The 22812-nt window shown below is 43.1% G+C and overlaps 1 protein-coding gene across 2 annotated transcripts in view; it reads left to right on the forward strand.

Annotated features, from left to right (window-relative positions):
* Positions 1–385: 385 nt before the first annotated feature.
* The window catches only part of PDE6A (phosphodiesterase 6A), a 91650-nt gene continuing 69223 nt past the window's right edge, over positions 386–22812 (forward strand). Inside the window, exons 1-5 of one of the 2 annotated variants that reach the window (XM_023227065.3) lie at positions 386–979; positions 10371–10523; positions 11075–11164; positions 12288–12428; positions 22463–22537. In XM_023227065.3, the coding sequence (XP_023082833.2) occupies positions 506–979; positions 10371–10523; positions 11075–11164; positions 12288–12428; positions 22463–22537 (933 nt within the window). In that variant the 5' untranslated portion in view covers positions 386–505. The remainder of the gene's footprint in view (positions 980–10370; positions 10524–11074; positions 11165–12287; positions 12429–22462; positions 22538–22812) is intronic. The other variant, XM_023227066.2, reaches the window with a different exon arrangement.

Here is a 22812-nt window from a genome sequence, read left to right on the forward strand (position 1 = left end):
GCAGTCATCTCTCAGCTTCAGTCATTCCTGCCATGGGGAAATGTGGACAGAGAAGCCAAACAAATCTCCTAAGCAGTAAATGTCAGTCTTCTGTGTCAGATATTTAAGAAAATTAACAAAGGTCAAAGAAGACACACCTATAGTAAGTAGATTGTCCCTGTGCTGCCTTTTTGCAACCTCTGCTTTGGCGGTGCTCGAGCCCACCTCCTGCTCTGTGCAGACATCTCTTCTTTGCTCTTACTAGACCAAGGTGATAGAAAACTCTCACCTTCTCCCATCTGGCCCCGCAGCATCTGGAACACACTGATCCTCATAATCCTTGTTCTTGAGAAATATTAATGACTTAATCTCTCAAGCTTGCTCCCGCTTCTGTGCGGGCCATCACAGTATGTTTTGCAGACAAGACCCAGAGAAGTCCAGACTGGACTTGTTGTAGACCGCCAAACTGCCCTTGGAAGGCCTCCGTCCCAGTCCTTCTACAGAGTAGCCCGTGGGATTCCCAGCCATGGGCGAGGTGACAGCAGAGGAGGTAGAGAAATTCCTGGACTCAAATATCGGCTTTGCCAAACAGTACTACAACCTCCACTACCGAGCCAAGGTCATCTCCGACCTCCTTGGGGCCAAGGAGGCCGCCGTGGACTTCAGCAACTACCACTCCCCGAGCAGCGTGGAGGAGAGTGAAATCATCTTTGATCTCCTGCGGGACTTTCAGGAGAATTTACAAACAGAAAAATGCATCTTCAACGTCCTGAAGAAGCTGTGCTTCCTCCTGCAGGCAGACCGCATGAGCCTGTTCATGTACAGGACCCGCAACGGCATCGCGGAGCTGGCCACCCGGCTTTTCAATGTCCACAAGGATGCTGTCCTTGAAGACTGCCTGGTGATGCCCGACCAGGAGATCGTCTTCCCTTTGGACATGGGCATCGTGGGCCATGTCGCACACTCTAAGAAGATTGCTAACGTCCCCAACACAGAAGAGGTACTCTCTTCCCCATGAGAGAGAGGGCATGGGGCATTATTTCCATGGAGTTCTGGGGTACAAGTGGGGTGGGGGGCTATTGGCCACCAAGACAAGGCTGGTGACAACATGGTGCTTCTCTTTATTTATTTACATATTTACTCATAATTCTTCATTTTGAAAAAAATTTTCAACCTTAACAGAAAAATTTGAAATACTACAAAGAACTGTATGTCTTTCGTCCAAATTTATCATTCATTAACATCTTGCCACATTTGCTTTCTCTCTCCATTTTCTCTGACCCATTTGGGGGAAAGTTGCAGGCATCATGCCCTTTTGTCTGTAAGTACTGGCGATGCTCCCATCATTGCACTGTGGATACGTAAGAAATGTCTCTGTTCTGGAAATACACAGTACATCCACAGTACTTTCACATAGTACTTCCACAGTACTTCCACAGTACCTCCACAGTACCTCCACAGTACTTCCACACAGTACCTCCACAGTACTTCCACTCAGAACTTCCACAGAACTTCCACAATACTTCCACACAGTACTTCCACAGTATCTCCACAGTACGTCCACACAGTACCTCCAAAGTACTTCCACACAGTACCTCCACAGTACTTCCACTCAGTACTTCCACAGTACTTCCACAGTACCTCCACAGTACTTCCACACAGTACCTCCACAGTACTTCCACACAGTACTTCCACACTACCTCCACAGTACTTCCACACAGTACTTCCATAGTACTTCTACAGTACCTTCACAGCACTTCCACAGTACTTCCACAGTACCTCCATAGTACTTTCACAGTACTTCCACAGTGCTTTCAGAACAAGGACATTTCTTACCTATGCACAGTACAATGATGGAGTCATAGAAATGTAATGTGGATACAACACCATTATCTGCTGGGAGTAGTAGCATGTGCCTGTAGTCCCATCTAGTCGGAGGGCTGAGGCAGGAGAATCACTTGAGCCCAGGAGTTTGAGACCAGCTTGTGCAACATAGAGAGACTCCTGTCTCTACAAAAAATGAAAAAATTAGCTGGGTGTGGTGGTGCACACCTGTGGTCAGCCTCAACATGGTGACTTCCCAGGAGTGAGGGACCACCAGGCTGCCTAAGGTGGGGTGAACCAGCCCAGGTCAGAAAGGGAGCAGGTCAAACTCCCATGCTGGTTAGTAGTAGGATTGCACCTGTGAATAGACACTGCACTCCAGCCTGGGCAATATAGCAAGAACCTGTCTTAAAGAAGAAGAAAACATTAAAAAAGGCTGGGTGTGGTGGCTCACACCTGTAATCCCAGCACTTTGGGAGGCTGAGGTGGGAAGATCACTTCAGCCCAGAAGTTTGAGACCAGCCTGGGCAACATAGGGAGGTCCCTGTCTTTACAAAAAATAAAAAAAACAGCTGGGTGTGGTGGTGCACACCTGTGGTCCCATCTGCTCTGGAGACTGAGATGGGAGCATCACTTGATCCCAGGAGGTTGAGGCTGCAGTGAGCCATGATTGTGCCACTGTACTCCAGCCTAGGTGACAGAGTGTGACCCTGTCAAGAAAAGGAAAGGAAAGGGAAAGAAAGACAAGGCAAGGCAAGGCAAGGAAAGACAAAGAAAGGAAAGCTACCATCCAACTGGCTGGATGAAAAGGAAGAAAGAAAACAATTGCTAAAAAGTAAAGAAAAAAGATGCAACACCATGATCTAATAAACAGTTCATATTCAATTTCTGTCAGTTGTCTCAGACACCCATGTAGCACTGTCTTTTGAGTCTCCTTGAATCTCAGACAGTTCCTCAGTCTGTCTTTGTTTCCATGGCGCTGACATTTTTGAAGGACACAGGTACAAAACAAATCTTCTGCAGAAATGTTCTTTTACTTGGGCTTGTCTGATACTTCTTTGTGATTAGATGCAGGTCACGCATTTCTGGCAGGAGCACCACAGAGGTGATGTGTTTTTCTTTGTGCTTTACATTCGGAGGCATAATGGCTGTCTGTCCCATTACTGGAAATGTAAACACGGATTACTTGGTTAAACACTTGGCTCTTTCTTCCAGGATCCACTGTTCCCTGAGATTCTACTGGCAGTTCTGACAAAGACTTCTTTGATCACCTTGGGCAAATCACTCCCCCTCTCTGGATGCTGGCTTTTAAAGGCAGTAATGAAGTTATCCACATAGCCCTCTGCCCAGGCCAACTCCTACTCATCCTTCAGAAAATGTCATTTCCTCAGGGAGGCCCTTTCTAATCCCCCTGTTATAGCCCCCTCCCTAAGCCATTTCTCATAATAAGCCCTAGAGGTCAGGGACCAGCTCTGCCTTGTCCACCAAGTATTTACTCCAGGACCCAGCACAGTGTCTGGCACAAAGCATGTGCTCAGTAAGCACTTGGTGTAAGAGAATCACAATCAAGTCATTATGCAATAATTTCTTTAACACTGTCTCACCCGAAAGAATGTTTGTCCCATTGTGGCCGGGCCCATGCGGGTCTCATTCAGCCCTGCACTGGCCAAACCAGGAACTGTGTTCCAGCATTTCCAAAATCCAGCCCTTGGACATGGTGTGATTTTGTGCTCATTTTACCTCTGGTGTTACTTCAGATTAAGTGTCTTAAGGTTAAAAATAGGTAGGAGAGGAAGGGGGCTTCAGGGACTGTCTTATCCAACTGCCTTATTTAGTACACAAAGAAACTAAACTCAGGAGAGCATGGCAGAGGCTTGCCGACGCTCCACATGGCATGAATGCAAGAATTCAAACAGGTCGGCCCGGCACGGTGGCTCACACCTATAATCCCAGTGCTTTGGGAGGATGAGGCAGGCAGATCACTTGAGGTCAGGAGTTTGAGACCAGCCTGGCCAACATGGTGAAATCCCATGTCTACTAAAAATACAAAAATTAGCTGGGCCTGGTGATGCATGCCTGTAATCCCAGCTACTTGGGAGGCTGAGGCAGGAGAATCACTTGAACCTGGGAGGTGGAGGTTGCAGTGAGCCAAGACCGCGCCATTGCACTTGAGCCTGGGCAAAAAGAGTGAAACTCCGTCTCACAAAAAAAAAAAAAAAAAAAAATAGATTTCAGACAGGTGTCTTTTGGTTTTGGGCTCCTTGGTGAGGCCAGACTTGTGCCTCTGTGGAAAGCACACCCGGTGGGCCCCCAAATGGGCGCATGGCTCCCATCGTCTCCTCTTGGGCATCCAGGGGCCAGGCAATGGTTCTCCACTCAGGAGATTTTCTGGAGGACTCATCCAACTGGACTGGAGTCTATTCTCCCTTCAACTCTTCTGACTGTAACTGTAGCCAACAGGGATTGCCTCACTCATTTCCCCTCATAACGATCTGTGTCATCACTGTCATTATCCCTGTTTCACAGATGATGAAACAGAAACCCAGAAAGTTTTGGTAACTTGCTCAGGATTATACAGAGAGAAAGTGGCAGACTCTGGCTAGTCCAAGTACACAGGTGTTTATAACTAATTGATCACAGCCAGTTACAGATTTTGAAAAAGATCGAATGAAATCCACAGGCAGGCAGGCAGCCCGGGCGGCACCTTAGGCCTAGTTAAAAGTTGACCCCGGACCTAACCGATTATGTTATCTATAGATTCCAGACGTTGTAAAGACAAGCATTGTGAAAGTCCCTATCTTGTTCTTTTTCTGTTTCTGTTCTAATTACCGGGGCATGCCATATATCTCTCAACTTCCTGAGCTCAGTATAAACACGTCCCACCATATGTCTCCCCACCATATATCTTTCAACTCAAAGACTACCATATATCTCAACTTTAGAGAGACACAAAGTCCCCGATAAGGACACAGCAGTTTGTGAAAGCGCGGAACCAATAGAAAACTGCTAAATGTATAAACTTAAAATGTAAACCAATTGTACTGCTGTAACCTAAAGAATTCCCTTGTTCCTCTGTAACCTTACAAGTCCTGTTTACATCGGGTTATAAAAAGCGAGCGCACACATTGTTCGAGGCCCTCTCGCATGTTGTGAAACGGAGGGACCGAGTTCGAACTTGTAGTAAAGATCCTTGCCGTTTGGCTTTGACTCTGGACTCTGGTGGTCTTCTTCGGGGAATAAACGGCCTGGGCATAACAATTTCTGTGTTCCCCCTCCACTCCTACTGCTTCACACCACTAGCTTAAAAAAAGAAAAAAGGAAAGAAAAAAAAAAGTGGCAGACTGGGAATGATTTGAACCCAGGCACTCTGACCTTGAGCTCACACTCTTGGTTCAGCCAGGGAGTCGTTGTAGAGCCTTAATTCCTCTTCATTGCTCTGCTGTTCTGTACTCCCTCCTCCTCTATAAAATGAGGGCATTGCACTGGGTATTTCAACAAGGTCATTGGATCATGTAGCAGCGAGTTAAGATCTTATGCTTTGAGGTCAGATCTGCATGTGAACCAGGACTCTGTCACTTTCTAAGAATATGGCCTTGGCAAATCGTTTAGCTTGACTGGGTTTATTTCCTATTTTATAAAATGGGGAAATATTAGCTACCCCACAGCATTGTTGTAAAAATTAAACGAATGGATTATTTCTCATTAGCAGTGTTCTTGGCACCCCGTAATGGCTCCTATCGGCAACTCCTGTTCCTTGTTACTATTAGGACTATTTTGCTGCTTCTGCTGTTGTTGTTAATGATCTATTCTAAGTGATGGATATGCTGTACCAGGTTTGGGTGGGATTTGGAGAAGAATCCAGTCTTGCCCTTCTGGAGCTTTCAGTTTAGATTCTGTTTGTGGGAAAACAGAGAACATAGATGCTGAGAGCTTCTCTATACCCTGGTGTTAAGGGATTGAGGATTCAGGATGTTTTTCTGATTCTAGAAGATCCTGACTTAACAGTTTGTGGAGCCTCTGTGCTAAGGGACGGCCTGTTGCTTTCTGTTCATCCCTCAGAGTTTACTCAGGAAACCACACCTCACCTTCCCTGGAAACTTTTGGGGCCTGAGTCAGTCTCCCTGGCCAGTGACTTGGGCCCGTGGGTGAAGTCTGTCCAGGCCAGTCATCCCTGCATACATGGTATTTGCATGTGTTTACTTCAGGAAATCTTACTCAATTCACGGCCCTGGGCAGAATGCAACCTTGGGCCCCAGTGGCAGAATGCAACCTTGGTCACCAAACTGATTGGGGCTGGGTGAAGAAGGAAAAGGAAGGTGGTGTAGACAGTGGTCTAGATTCTTTCTGAACCACCAAAAAGTGATACTCTCAGCCGTCAGCACCCTCCAAAAACCTGGGAAATGGTTGCAATCGCTGCATTGTTGAAATGCGAAATCACAAAGGTAGTTCTTTTGGGCTGTGATGAACTTCCCCACCCCCTCCAAATTCCTACTTACCTTGGGAATTGCCTCAGGAAGACTTGCCAGAGGACTGCCAGAAAAAATATAAGATGCCCAGTAAAGTTTGAATTTTAGATAAACAAAGAATAATATTTTAGTTAAAGAAGGTCCTGTGCAATATTTTGGACACAGTTACACTAAAAAATTATTTGTAGTTTATCCAAAATTCAAATTTCATTGGGAAGGTCCACTTGCCATTCAATATTTACTTGTATATCAATCCTTTCCCCTTTCTCCTGGCAGGAAAACCCATGAGGCCTGTCTGTCCCTGTCTATCTTATTCACCACTGGCCCCTGGCACCTAGTCCAGTGTCTTGGACAGAATGCATACTTACAATAGTTTATTGAGTGAGTGAATGACTAAATGTCAGCCCTTGGCCAGCACTTCCTGTGGCTGATAAATGCCATTTCTGAAGGCTGTACCTGAGATGACCGTCATTTGTAGACCCTCTCACATTTGTTGTCTGCCCCTGCTTTCCTTCATTTCCCATGAGACCTGGGACCCAGCATGCTAGAACAGGAAAACAAACAAAAAAAACCCTCAAAGAGGATCTTATTCAATACTCTGACTTCACCAAAGGGGAAATTGAGGCTCAGAGAGTTTTCAACTACTGACAATGTGCTGAGTGGCCCTTGAAGCCACTCATAGGACAATTTTATCCTTATCTGGGCTTCCAGGGTGGTCTGCTTCACACGCTTTGGGTCGTGGGCTCATGTTTTACATGACATTCCACTATACCATGAGAACCCAGTGAGAACAACCTCATCTTACAGGTCTTTGCACATACAATGCCTGGCATAGTCAGTGCTCAATGAATATGAATGAATCAATCTGTCAATCAGTGAATCAATGAATAAGTCAATGAATAAATAAGTGGAGCAACTGTGCCACATACCAGCAAGGGAGTTGTCTATAAAATGGGAAAGGTGGCAGTTCTATTTGGCAGGGCTGATGTGAGAGTTAATGAGATAATATACGTAAGATGTCTGGCTCTGAGCCTAGTCATTATTACTTAATAAACAGTAGATCTCATCATGAGATGCAGCAGAGCTTGGCACTGTGAATGTTTGCAAAGGGGAGAGGAGGAACCTGAGAATGAGAAGTAGTGTTGCATTGCACTTTAAAATCCAAACTCAGCCAGGTGCAGGTTCACATCTGTAACCCCAGCACTTTGGGAGACCAAGGTGGGAGGATCACTGGAGCCCAGGTATTCAGGACTACCCTGGGCAACACAGCAAAATCCTAGCATTACAAGAAATACAAAAATTAGTCGGGCATGGTGGCATGCCCCTGTAGTTTCAGCTTCTCTGGAGGCTGAAGTGGGAGGATGGCTTGAGCCCAGGAGGTTGAGGCTGCAGTGAGCCATGATGGTGCCCCTGCACTCCAGCCTGGATGGCAGAGCAAGACTCTGTCTCAAATAAGTGAATACATAAAAATGAAATCTAAACTCTTTCCCATGGCCGCCGAGACCCTGCTGGATCTGGCCCCTGCCTGCCTCTCTAACTTCCTTGCCCTTTGCTTTCCCTCTCCCTCTCTGTGCTTTAGTTACACTGATTTTCTTTCTGTTACTCACCAGGGCCGGCCTCATTCCCATCTCCTGGCCTTTGCATGCTCCATGTTTAGAATGCACTTCATATACCTGGCTCCCTTGATCCTTCAGCTCTTAGCTCAGCATTACATCTTCAGAGAAGGCTCCCTGCCCGCCAGCCTGCTATTCTTTTCATCACTCTCTACAGCACCATCCAGTCCATTTCCTTCAAAGCAGTTGTCTCAAGCTGCAGGAAGAATGCCTAGTTGTTTACTTGCTTTTTTTTTTTTTGGTCTCCCCATTTGAATGTAAGCTTAACCAGGGCAAGAAACTCATTCTTCTTGTTCATTGCTGTAGTTTCAGGGTCTGGAAGAGTGCCTAGCATATAGAAGGCACTCTGATCATGCTAACTGAATGGATGTATCACTTTGGGCTTTCCCTAGCTCAGACTCTGATTCTGGGCTTTCAAATAAATATAGGTAGGTGCAAACTTTTAATAGTTTGAGCTAAATGGCTTCTAAGTCTCTTCTGCATTTGATAATCTGAGGTTCTGTGACACGGTTGTTTAGAACACTTTATATGCTAAATATATAAGGATGACAATGATCATGTAAATGCCAGTCAATTGGCAGTTGAAGTACTCATGAGGGGAGTTCCAGGACTGAGGACCCAGTGGGAATGAACTTTCTGGTGGATTTAGTAGCATCTGCCTTGGATGCAGGTGAGGCCCCAAGTATTTGTTTTTCCTGATACAAGTGAACGTTGGGAAAGTAAAATGACTTCATGAAATGAATCTGAGCATACCCCACCTAGACATGTGCTCAGGAACTCATCACTTCTTGACTAATGCCTTTTTAGAGATTTTGCTTAATCCTCAAATGTTAATTCAACTGCAGCACTATAAGCTTCTCTTAATTCCTTTACCCTTCACCTGGTTTGAAACAGCTTCACTGATAATAATGCCGTTGACTATTTATTTAATCCCATTCCAACTAGAGGAAATCTATAGATGCAGAGCATTATGCTCTGAATTCCTTCCTTCCTTCCTTCCTTCCTTCCTTCCTTCCTTCCTTCCTTCCTTCCTTCCTTCCTTCTTTCCTTCCTTCCTCCCTTCCTTCTTTCCTTCCTTCCTCCTTTCGTTTTTTAGAGACAGGGTCTTGCTCTGCCACCCAGGGTAAAGTGCAATGGTACAATCACAGCTCACTGCAGCCTCCAACTCCTGGGCTCAAGCAATCCTCCTGCCTCAGCTTCCTGAGTAGCTGGAACTACAGGCGCATGTCACCACATCTGACTAATTTTTTTGAGTTTTAGTAGATACAAGACATTGCTATGTTACCAGGCTGGTCTTGGACTACTGAACTCAAGCAATACTCCCACCTTGGCCTTCCAAAGTGTGAGATTATAGGTGTAAACCACCACACCCGGCCTAGACTTAGTTTTAGAGAACTTCTGTGAATTGGCTCTATGAAATACATTTCCACTCAGAACAGCATGAGCTGTGCAGGTTTCGGCTGGCCTGCGTCCCAAGCAATGTTGACAGTCCAAAAACCTCACAGTGCTACCAATAAACAGAAAGGTGGATTCTTGTAAATTTAAGAGAACAATTCAAGCTCTGTCTTTTCATCCTGACCACATGGTCTACCACAGCCTCTACTGGCTTCTCTGGGCTGCATTAGGGGAGGGTTATGGAGGTGTGTGCTCCTCTATACACCCAGAGCTTCAAGCCAATCCCTTGTGATCTATATTATTATTATTGATTTTTCTGTAACCCTAACCCTAACCCATTGCTTGACATAAGGTCTGACACATAGTGGGGCTTCTACTAAGACTTGTAGAATGGGGATATCCACTGAACTGGCTGTGTGGTGCTAAAACTGGATTGTTTAAAAAGCTGAAAATAACAAATTCTTTTGTTCAATGACCTGGGCCCAAGTCTAACCCTATCCAGGCTTCTCTAAGAGGCAGCAGGGCTGAGGGCAGGTTCTGGAGTTACACATACACACACACACACATTCTACACACATGACATTAACCTTCTTGAGTTACAGATCCCCCTTCTGTAAGATGGGCTACTAACGGTACTTATCTCATAGCTTATTGTGAAGATAAAAGTAAGATGATGCAGGTAAAATGCCATGCACACTGCCTGCTAGCAACTGTCATTGTACTTCCTGAAGTCTTTCCCTGGCTTCCTCTTAGCTCTCCCCTGGGTTTTTATTCTGGGCTTAATTGTCATCACCTCAAGAAAGCCTTCTCTAACCCTCCTTCTCCAGGCAAAGTCGGTCCCCCACTCCCGTCCCTGGCACTAACACTGCTTTGCACACATCTCCTCCACAGCCCTCAGTGGATGGCATCTCAGACTTTCTTCTTCTACTGGATTTTGGAAGCTTCCATGACAGATATCATCTCTGATTGCCCTGCCCCTGTTGAAGACGAATAGATGGAAGCACCTTCATTCCCTTGTCAACAGGGGCTTTGGGCTATTCCATTGTTCTTGCTCTTCATTTGCCTGTCCGTGCTTATCTCTGCCTTCCTTTAGGATGAACATTTCTGTGATTTTGTGGACATCCTCACAGAGTACAAGACCAAGAACATCTTGGCTTCCCCTATAATGAATGGGAAGGATGTGGTGGCCATAATCATGGCTGTGAATAAAGTGGATGGATCCCACTTCACCAAGAGAGATGAAGAGGTAAGAATGCTTTAGAGACTAAGGATAGCCATACTAGCACATTTTCCTAGCCTATGAAAGTCCCCTGAAATTTGCTGTTTGGCCTGGCCTCAGTTTTCCCATCTGTAAGACAGGGAATTCACCTGATGTTCTCTGAGGGAGGCAGGATAAAATAATAGTTAATACATTGGGCTTTGGAGTCAGGAATAGAGGGGTATTTGTTCCGTCTCTGCCAATATCTAGCTGTTTGCATTGTGCAAGTTATTTAACTTCTTTGAACTTTGGTTTTCTTATTTCTAAAATGTGGATAATTTTTCAGTATCAACCTCATAGGGAACTTATCAATAAATAGTAGCTATTTTTCATGAGTACACTCCCATCAACATCAACATTCTACATTCGGTGAGTTTTACACTCGTGCAACATCTGATGAGTCTGCATTCTAGGATCCATCTGCCCAAATTGTCTCTGATGAAGCTTTGAAAATATTCAGATATTTGCTGATGGTAAAAGTAACCAGAGGATGGATTTCTTCTTCTCATCTGCCTGCCCACGTGCTGTTTGATTTTTAGATTCTTCTCAAGTACCTCAATTTTGCAAATCTAATCATGAAAGTATACCACCTGAGTTACCTGCACAACTGTGAAACTCGACGTGGCCAGGTAAGGGGCTTGGGCCAAAGGAATGGACTTGACACGTCCTTTCCCTGAAGCATTGATGTGGTCAGGACTGGCAGGCAGATGGGAATGAAGGTGCCTGGGAAGCATTATACAATCTCTGGCCAGCATCACGAGTGTTACAAGGTAGTGGCTGTTTGTAAAGCTGTATGCCAGAGTGGTTATATGCACAAGCTTCAAGTCAGATGGCTTTGATCTGAATCCCTGCTCAACCACTGACTAGCTCTAAGACCCTAAATGAGTCACTTAATCTTTCTATGCTTCAGTCTCCCCATTTGAAAAATAGGGATGATTATGGTGCCACCCTCCAAAGGTTGCCATCAATAGTAAATGAGATAATGCATATAGGGCAATAGTACTCAATTGAAGTTCCTTATTATTTTTATTAAAAACCTGTGAGATAAATGAAAGGGAAAGAGTTGGACCCAATGTAAAGCAGCCAGTTACTTCATCTCTCTGGCCTCAGTTTCTTAATCTACAAATGGAAGATAATTGGACTGGGCATGATGGCTCATGCCTGTAGTTCCAGCACTTTGGGAGGCCAAGACAGGAAGATTGCTGGAGCCCTGAAGTTCGAGACCAGCTGGGGCAACATAGTGAAACCCCCATCTCTATTTTTAAAATAAAAATGTTAAAAAAAAAACAAAAAGGCATGATAATGGGCTGGGTAAGGTGGTTCATGCCTATAATACCAGAACTTTGGGAGGCTGAGGTAGGAGGATTGCTTGAGGCCAGAAGTGAAAACTCATTTCTACAAAAAATTTAAAGATTATCTGTGTGCACCTGTAGTCCCAGCTACTAGGGAGGCTGAGATGGGAGAATTGCCTGAGCCTGAGAGTTGGAGGTTACAGTGAGCTATGGTTGCACTACTGTACTCCAGCCTGGATGACAGGGTAAGACTGTCCCTAAAAAATAAATAAATAAATCAACTTTAAAAAAATCTAAAAGTGAAAATGGGGGATAGTTAACCTGTCTATTTCTCCGGATTATTGTGAAGATTAAGTGAAATAAACTCTACAGAACTTCACAGAATTTGTGTTATTCTCCAGCTAAGTGAGCTACTACTTTGCACCTCAAAATCTATGAATATATTTCCGTATTTTTTCAGATACTGCTGTGGTCTGGGAGCAAAGTCTTTGAAGAACTTACGGACATCGAACGACAGTTCCACAAAGCCCTGTACACAGTCCGTGCTTTCCTCAACTGTGACAGATACTCTGTGGGTCTCTTAGACATGACCAAGCAGAAGGTGAGAAAACTTCAGCAACAGATATATCCAAGAAAAGATTGGCTGGGTGCGGTGGCTCAAGCCTGTAATCCCAGCACTTTGGGAGGCCGAGACGGGCGGATCACAAGGTCAGGAGATCGAGACCATCCTGGCTAACCTGGTGAAACCCCGTCTCTACTAAAAAAAAAAAAAAAAAAAAAACTAGCCGGGTGAGGTGGCGGGCGCCTGTGGTCCCAGCTACTCGGGAGGCTGAGGCAGGAGAATGGCGTGAACCCGGGAGGCGGAGCTTGCAGTGAGCTGAGATCCGGCCACTGCACTCCAGCCTGGGTGACAGAGCGAGACTCCATCTCAAAAAAAAAAAAAAAAAAAAAGATTAAACAGGCACTGACTGACGACTAGAGTCTTGGCACACATTCAATTGCACAGGGAAGAGGCTGGGTGAATCAGGATGGTTGTAGAAAGTTTTACATAGGTCTCTACTGAGGAGAGGAGTATCAGCCTTTAAAGGGGAAAAGTCAATCCAGGACACAGGTGAGCGAAAACAATCTGTATTTTCCTTAGTCATTGGGAAAGAAAAAAAAAGTGTACATGAAAAGAAACTGAAAAGAAACTGATGAGGTGATGAAGGTCAGTGATAAAAAAGTTTCTGTGTGGGTTGAGAGTCAAGGAGAAAGTTGCCAACGTCAGGGATTCTCAAAACATGTCCTGAAAGTTCCGTGTAAAGCTTTGCTGCAATTTATCTATTACAGAGCTCACCCAGGCAATTAAGTGGAGGCAGACGTCAGTCAACATCTGGTCCCTCACATGCTTAGGGGCCAGATTTGTGGCAGAGATAGCAGCTAAGGAGGCAGAGTTCAATGCAGCTCCCAGAGATGTTCTTTAGATATGTTTTCCCAAACAACTTCCTTATTCCTCTTTGTTTAGTTGTTTCTGCCCTGTGAGGCTAATCATTTTCTGCCTTGAAACAGAGTTTCAAAGTTATCTATGCTTATTATCTCCTATCCTGAAAACCCAAGGATTTCTGTCAGTTTTACTTTGTACTCCTTGTCACGCTGAGGTGCCCAGGCCAATGCAGACTCTCCAAACATATTGGATCGAGTGAATACATGGATCACAGAATCTTGGATATAGTCCAGAGGCTCCCAAACTTGACAATTCATCAGAATCTTCTGATGAGTTGAGTGAAAATTTGCTGGATGACATTTTCTGATAGTCTGCCATTTTTTACTTAATGTTTTACAAACATCTTTCCATGTCAGCACATGATACTCTGTGGGTCTCTTAGACATGACCAAGCAGAAGGTGAGAAATTCTTTTTAATAAGCCTTTATGTTGAAACATAGGCCTGGCACAGTGGCTCACACTTGTAATCCCAGGACTTTAGGAGGTTGAGGTGGGAGGATGGCTTGAGGCCAGGAGTTTGAGTCCAGCTTGGGCAACATAGTGAGACCTGTCTCTAAAAAAAATAAAATAAAAATAGAAAAAGAAGGATAACATGGACCCAGAAAAGGAACATTAATTATAACTGCTGATATAACAGTTCAATGAGTGAATGTTCCCATGAAACCACCACCAAAATTAAGGAACCGAACATGACAAACAGCACCTCAGCAGCCTCCTTCATACCTTCTTCAGTACCTCCCACAGCCTCCTCCTGAAAGGTTACCACCATCTGACCTTTCACACCATATTAGTTTTGCCGTTTTGAGGTTCATATACATGGAATCCTACAATTCACATGCCTTTGTATTTGGCTGCTTTTGATTCATCCTTATTGCTTCATTTAGCATGAGTTCATTCATTTTTATTCCTGTGTAATTTTCATTATATGTATAATCCACAGTGTATTTATTCATTTCCACTGTTGGTGGACATTTGAGTTTTCAGATCTGGTCTATTATGAATATTGTTGTTATGAAACTTCTAGTACATTACTAGTACACAGTTGTGCCCTTTCTGTTAATATTTACCTAGGAATAGAATTTCAGAGTATTAGCTTTAGTAGATATTGCCGATCTGATTTTCAAAATGATATGATTGTACCATTTTATACCCTCACCAGCAATGTATCAAGGGTTTCTTCATCAATACTTGCTATTGTTATTCTTAGTAACTTTAGCCATTCTGATGAGCATGTGGCTTTATCTCTTTTGTTATCAACATGAATTCCCCTAATGACTGGTTGAATATTTTAAAATACGTTTATTGGCCATTTGGATGTATTATTTTGTGATGTGACAGTTCAAGGTTTTCCCCCATTTAAAAAAATCACGTTGTCTTTTTTATCTCACTGATTTGTAGTTCTTTGCAAATTCTGAGCACAAGTCCACTTTCAAATACATGCATTGCAAATACAGTCACGCACCACATAACGACATTTTGATCAATGATGGCATATACCATGGTCCATAGAATTATAATGGAGTTGAAAAATTCCTGTCGTCTAGTGATAGTGCAATGCATTCTTCACATTTGTGGTGATGCTGGTATAAGAAAAACCTACCGCACTGCCAGTTGCATAAAAGCATAGCACAAACAGGCCGGGTGTGGTGGCTCACGCCTGTAAACCCAGCACCTTGGGAGGCTGAGGTGGGAGGATCACGAGATCAGGAGTTCGAGACCAGCCTGACCAACATGGGGAAACCCCTGCCTCTACTAAAAATACAAAGATGAGTTGGGTGTGGTGGCAGGTGCCTGTAATCCCAGCTACTCAGGAGGCTGAGGCAGGAGAATTGCCTGAACCTGGGAGGTAGAGGTTGCAGTGAGCCGAGATCGTGCCACTGTACTCCAGCCTGGGCGACAGAGTGAGACTTCTTCACATGCACGCACACACACACAAATATATATATATATATAGCACACACAATTATAAGTTGTAGTACATAATGCTTGATAATAGAAAACTATGTTACTGGATTACATATTTATTATACTACACCTTTTTTTCCATTATTTTAGAGTTAACTCCTTCTACTTATTAAAAAAGAAAAAAGTTAACTGTAAAACAGCCTCAGGCAGGTCCTTCAGGAGATATTCCAGAAGAAAGCATTGTTATCACAGGAGATAAGAGCTCTGTACTTGTTTTTGCCCCTGAAAACCTTTGTCCCACTTTCCAGGGTGACAAAGTGTGGAGGTGGAAGATGATGATATTGATAATCCTGACCCTGTGTAGGCCTAGGCTAATGTGTGTGTTTGTGTCTTAGTTTTTAACAAAAAAGTTTAGAAAGTAAAAGAAAAAAAAATTTAAGAGAAAAAAAGCTTGTAGAATAAAGATATAAAGCAAATATTTTTGTTCTGATTCAAGCACCAAAGACATAAAAAAAGAAAAAAGAATAACAGAATTTGAGATAATTTTTTTAAAAAGAAAATATTTTTGTACAGCTGTATAATGTGTTTGTGTATTAAGCTAAGTGTTATTACAAAAGAGTCAAAAAAGTTTTTAAAAATAAAAAATTTTATAAAGAAAAATTTAAAAATGTATAAAGTAAAAAAGTTACAACCCAGGCTTGGTGGCTCATACCTGCAATCCCAGCTACTCAAGAGGCTGAGGTAGAAGAATCGCTTGAGGCCTGGAGTCCGAATCTGCAGTGACCTATGATGAGCAAGATCTTATCTCTAAAATAATTACTTAATTAATTAAAAATTACTGTAAGCTAAAGTTAATTTACTATTGAAGAAAGAAATTTTAAAAACACATTTAGTGTAGCCTAAGTATACAGTGTTTATAAAGTCTATAGTAGCGCACAGTAATGTCCTAGGCCTTCATATTCACTCACCACTCACTCACTGACTCACTCAGAGCAACTTCCAGTCCCACAGGTTCCATTCATGCTAAGTGCCCTGTACAGGTGTATGATTTTTAAACTTTTATAGCTTATTTTTACTGTATCTTTTATGTTTAGCTATGTTTAGGTGTGTAGTAGGCTATACAATCTGGGCTAATGCAAGTGCACTCTACGATGTTCACACAATGACAAAATTGCCCAATGACACACATATTTCCCGGAGCATATCCCCTTCATAAGTGACGCATGGCTGTATTCTCCCACTCGGTGCTTTCATTCTCTCTCTCTCTCTTTTTTTTTTTTTGGAGACAGAGTTTCGCTCTTGTAACCAGGTGGATCACCTGAGGTCGGGAGTTCGAAACCAGCGATCAACATGGAGAAACCCCGTCTCCGCTAAAAATACAAAATTAGCTGGGCATGGTGGCACATGCTTGTAATCCCAGCTACTCAGGAGGCTGAGGCAGGAGAATCGCTTGAACCCGGGAGGCAGAGTCTGCGGTGAGCTGAGGTTGCACCATTGCATTCCAGCCTGGGCAACTAGAGCGAAACTCCATCTCAAAAAAAAAAAAGAAAAAAAATTGAATAATCTATTTCTTATTAATTTGTGGGAGTGCTTTATATATGATAGGGATTATGTATCTGTCACATATACTGCAAACATTTTTCCCTGTCTGTGAATTATATTTTAACTTTGCTTATAACATCTTTCATCAGACAGAAAATTCAAATTTTCTCTTTATAGCTTCTGAGGTTTGAGTTTTATTTAGGAAAGCCTTTCCTACCCCCAACATTAAAGATAATCTGAAATAATCTCCTCTATTATCTCTTAGTATTTTTATAGTTTTAATATAGTTTAATCTTTCATTGATTTTTAAGTTAGGTATGTGTATGGTGTGAGATGGGGTAAATTTTGTGTTTTTCCCTGTATTTTTCCACTTAAAGAGTAGTGTGGGCTGTGAGGGAGATCCGGCTGTGACATCGGTGACACCACTGATTGCCAGTGTTGATTTGCCTGATCTGGCTGGCTAGATGGGTGTCCCTTTCCTTTCTCACTGCTCCATGCGTGTTCCTGTCTTTGCACTCAGTCAAAGACGGTGACCTTCCCCGACAGAGGAGGGTTGTTCTTGGGTAAGAGTATACGAGTAGCCATGCTATTCTGATAGAACATTCAAACAAGCTCTTAAGAATAGGGAGAGGCCGGGTACAGGGGCATGCACCTGTCCCAGCTACTCAGAAGTGGGAGGATGGCTTGAGCCCAGGAGTTCAAGGCTGCAATGAGCCATGATCATACCATTGCACTCCAGCCTGCTGGGTGACAGGGTGAGATCCCATCTATTAAAAAAAAAAAAAAAAAAAGGAGTGAGAAAATATATACTTTAAGAAAAAAACAAAAAACAAAAACCGGAATCTTGCTCTGTCACCAAGGCTGGAGTACAATGGCGAGATCTCGGCTCACTGCAACTTCTGCCTCCCAGGTTCAAGTGATTCTCCTGCCTCAGCCTCCCAAGTAGCTGGGATTACAGGCACGTGCCACCATGCCTAACTAATTTTTGTATTTTTTAGTAGACACAGGATATCACTTTGTTGGCCAGGCTGGTCTTGAACTCCTGACCTCAAGCAATCCACTCATCTCGGCCTCCCAAAGCGCTGGGATTACAGGCATGAGCCATTGTGCCCGGCTGAGGAAGTATACTATTTTAAAGTACCATCATTTTGATAAGTCGCATCATTAGATACCAGATGTTCATATACATGGGTCCTACTTTTCTGGGGTTTTGTTTGTTTGTTTGCTTCTTGATTTTTTTTTTTTTTTTTTTTTTTTTTGAAATGGAGCCTTGCTCTGTCACCCATGCTGGAGTGTAGTGGCGTGATCTCGGCTCACTGCAACCTCCACCTCCTGGGTTCAAGCCATTATCCTGCCTCAGCCTCCCAAGTAGCTGGGACTACAGGCACGTGCCACCACGCCCAGCTAATATTTGTACTTTTGCTAGAGAGAGGGTTTCACCATGTTGGCCAGGCTGGTCTTGAGCTCCAGACCTCAGGTAGTCCACCGGCCTTGGCCTCCCAAAGTGCTGGGATTACAGGTGTGAGCCACCAAACCCAGCCAGTAGCTCCTTAAGTGATTCTGTACTGTTGGGCCATATATTGGTTTTGGGGAACCTCTGATTCTAGTGAAACCATTTATCTGATTAAAAAAAAATTCTAGAGACAGGGTCTCACTATGTTGCCCAGGCTGGTCTCAAACTCCTGGGCTCAAGCCATCCTCCCACCTTGGCCTCCCAAAATGTTGGGATTATAGGCATAAGCCACCATGGCCAGCCTCATCTGATTTTGGCATACCCTTGATTCATAAATATCTTGCCAAATATTGCTAAGCCCAACAACATGCCCTTTGTTTCTCCTTCAGGAAGTGGCAAATGAATGGATTCATACAAACGAATGATTACTTTTTGATTAAAATAATTTCTGACTGGTCTGAGTGGTGTTTGCACCTAATTAATCACAACCAGTTACAGATTTCTTTGTTCCTTCTCCACTCCCACTGCTTCACTTGACTAACCTAAAAAATAAAAAATAGAAAAAAAGCAAGATTTAAAAAATGTTTTTAAAAAATGATTTTTGTGTAATTGAATTCAAAAGACTCCATTTTGAAGTTATTATTCACAGTTTGCAGCAGGATTTGGTCTCAGGGTTAGGCCACTCTGTGCTATAGTGATCTGTTCTCTGTTTATTTTAAACTGCCTGCCTCTCAAACGGGAAAACTACTTTTAAGCAAAAATACTCTGAGCTGGGGGAGGTGATACATACCTGTATTCCCAGCTATTTGGGAGTCCCAGCTATTTGGGAGTCTGAGGAAGATTGTTTAAGCCTAAGAGTTCGAGACCAGCCTGGCAACATAGTGAGATCTCATCTCAAAACAAAACAAAAAAACAAAAAAAAGAGAGTATCGAACTTCGTCATCCTCAAAATATTAAACAATTTTGTAATTAGAAGTGGCCTATAAGGCTGGGCACAGTGCCTCACACCTGTACTCCCCACACTTTGAAAGCCTGAGTCAGGAGGATCGATTGAGCCCAGGCATTCAAGAGCAGCCTGGGCAACGTAGTGAGACCCTGCCTCTTCAAAAAATTTCAAAAATTAGCTGGGTCTAGTGGCACATGCCTGTAGTTGTAGCTACTTGGGAGGCTGAGGAAGGAGGATTGCTTGAGTTCAGAAGGTTGAAGCTACAGTGAACCAGGCTTGCACCATTGCCCTCCAGCTTAGGTGACAGGACAGAACAAGACCCTGTCTCCAAAAAAAAAAAAAAGAAAAAGGAAAAGAAAAGAAAAAGTGTGAGATGATGATAGCAAGAATGAATAAAAATAAAGATAAGTGATCTAGGCCACCTACACTCTAAGAACCTGCCCTCAGGTAGTTAAGATTTTACTTGAGCTATTGGCATTATGAAAAAAGTCATTAAAGCTGTTGATTTGTGCACTTTAAATGGACAAATTATCAGATGATGTGGGAACTATATATCAATTAACCTTTTAAGAAAGAAAGGAAGAAAGTGCAGAGGGAGGAAGGGATGGAAGGAAGAAGGGAGAAGTCATAGATACGTTCAACTCACCGTATAACCCCTTGTTTGACAACTTCTCTTCTCCTTGGGACAATCTTCTCCTTGGATCCACTCAGTGTTTGGCCCACATGAGGTGTCAGGCCAATATATTTATTCTTCTTCTGGGCTCCTCTAGCATTTATCCTCTCCTTCCAGCACTGTTTTGGTTCTTGCCTCATTTACCTCACTATTCATTATCTTCTTCATGAGACAATCAGTTCTTCCAGGATACAAACTGTGCCTTATTCACCTGTGTATAACTAGCAGTCAACAGGTTGTGGGGCTCAGGTAGGGCCTGGTTATATTTTTGCCTAGAATTAAAATTGTTTTCTAAATTTTCACCTAGAATTAAATTTCTTCCTGTTGTTGGTAGTCTAGAAAAAGAGCTCAACTGGGGAGAAGGACAAAAACATGGACTCTGCATTTCATGTGGCTTCCCTTCTGCTTCTCTGGATGATATTAGAATAAACAAACCATGGCAAACATGTTCAAATGAGAGAAACGAGGAGGGCTTGGCATCCTACCCACAGTAACCCAGTGCTAACAGATCAAGGTTTATCCCTGGATAGTAACAGATGAATGAACAGAAAAGGCACTGGAGGATAGAAGCTCCTCTCTCAGGCCCAGACTTGACCCCGCACAAGCTTTGCTGCTCTATGTGCAAAGGAAGCCATGAGGAAGTAGTGGGGAAGAGCCCATGTGGTTCTCAGTTGGCCTCTCCTGAGGCTGCATGACTGTGCAGCTCCTTTTCTGGCTCATTTGCCTCTTTCTTCTGCCTGTGTCTTGGCCACTTTTATTTATGTTATGTTATGTTATGTTATGTTATGTTATGTTATGTTATGTTATGTTATGTTATGTTATGTATTTATTTGAGACAGGGTCTCACTCTGTCACCCAGGCTGGAGTGCAGTGGCGCAATCTCAGCTCACTGCAACCTCCCCGTCCCGAGTTCAAGTGATTCTCCTGCCTCACCCTCCTGAGAAGCTGGGATTACAGGCACACACCACCACGCCTGGCTAATTTTTGTATTTTTGGTAGAGACGGGGTTTTGCCATGTTGCTCAGGCTGGTGTCAAGCTCCTGGGCTCAAGTGGTCTACCCGCCTCGGTCTCGCAAAGTGCTAGGATTATAGGTGTGAGCCATCGCGCCTGGCCTTGGACACTTTTAGACAAAAAAATTCAACAGAGTTTATTTGAGCAAAGAACAACTCATGAATTGGGCAACCCTCAAAACCAGAAGAGGTTCAAAGAGCTCTGCTGCACGGCATGGCCAGTGAGCTTTAATAGCTGAACATGGAAGCAAAGTATAGAAATAACATGATTAGTTACAATAGGGCATTTGCCTTTTTTAGGCATGGTCTGATCATTTGGGCTGCCTGTGATTGGTTGAAACTCCACCATTTGTTACAATAATATATTCCTAAGTTGGGTTTTGGTTTGTTTGTCTACTGAAGTTGCAGGTTGTTTTGTAGGAACTCAAATTATTACAGAGAAACTGGAAAAACAGAGATAGCCTTAGGCTAAGGCACCTGTGTATTTTGCTTTAGCAACCACTTATCTTACAAGTATCAGCCTTTCTTATTGGATCCCAGATATAGGGCTATTGTCCATATTTGGCATTATTTCTTTCTTTCTTATTTGTGAAAAATTATTTTTTCCTGATTACAAAAGCAATAAAGTTTATTATGAAGAATTTCTAAATAAATTATAGTCTGACTCCAATCACTCAGAGAAAAATCACTTGTTAATACTTTGTTGTGGGCCAGGCATGGTGGCTGATGGCTGTAATCCTAGCACTTTGGGAGGCTGAGGCAGGTGGATCACCTGAGGTCTGGAGTTCGAGACCATCCTGGTCAACATGGTGAAACCCCACCTCTACTAAAAATACAAAAATTAGCCAGATGTGGTGGCACACACCTGTAATCCCAGCTACTTGGGAGGCTGAGCCAGGAGAATCGCTTGAACCCGGGAGATGGAGGTTGCAGTGAGCTGAGATGGAGCCACTGCACTCCAGCCTGGGCAACAGAGTGAGATCCTGTCTCCAAAATAATAATAATAATAACAATAACAACAATAATAATAATAATTTGTTGTAAATGTATTCACAACATTTTCTATATGTAACTGAACATTAGGTTCACATGATATATTCTTTTTGGCCTCTCACGTTTTTCACTCATCAGTGTATCATCTTTTCAATCAGTACACACACATCTGTAACATCATTATTAATAGATGTACCATAATTGATTTAATAAGTCTTATCTTGTTGGGCACTTAGATGGTCTCTAATTTTTCACCACTATAAATGACACTGCTTGGGACATTGTTTTAGCTAAACCTTTCAGCACATATTAGTATGGTCTTAGGGTAAATTTCTTAGCCATAAAGACCCTACTTTCCCTCTCATGTCCAATAGCACTGATGGTGCCCCAGTTCAGCTCCCATGTTTTTGGCTAATGACTAGGCAGGCCCAGTTCATCAATATTTTGAAGGGCAAATGTGACTATTTTCCAATTGTAGTGAGTCTTACTGCCTTTCCAAGTTTAGGTTTCACTGAGTTCTTCTCACTTTCTAAATTTCAGTGTTAGCTGACTCATATAGGTGGGACTTCTTAATCTCCTTTCCTTGATCTCTTTTCAAAACATGTAATTATTGTTTTTTTCATTCCTAGGAATTTTTTGATGTGTGGCCGGTTCTCATGGGTGAAGTTCCACCTTACTCTGGTCCCAGGACTCCGGATGGAAGAGTACGTTCTCTCTGGCCTTTTCAGTATGATCTGATGTTTAATATATTTCCAATGCAAGACACAGTAAACCCTGTTGAAGAATTTTTTTTTAGCATATAGGTATTTGTCTTTGTGTTGGGCTGTCTCCCTTGAAGTTAGAATAATCCCTCATGTTCAATAGCAGACAGGTGCTAAAAGTAAAGTAAAACAACAGAGAGAAAAAAAGTAAAAAACAACAATAATTCCTCCTAGTTGTCATGCCCTAACATCCCTAACATGTGCAAAGTGGCCTGCCT

Source organism: Piliocolobus tephrosceles, chromosome 4 (genome assembly GCF_002776525.5).
Source record: "Piliocolobus tephrosceles isolate RC106 chromosome 4, ASM277652v3, whole genome shotgun sequence".
NCBI classification, from domain to species: Eukaryota; Metazoa; Chordata; class Mammalia; order Primates; family Cercopithecidae; genus Piliocolobus; species Piliocolobus tephrosceles.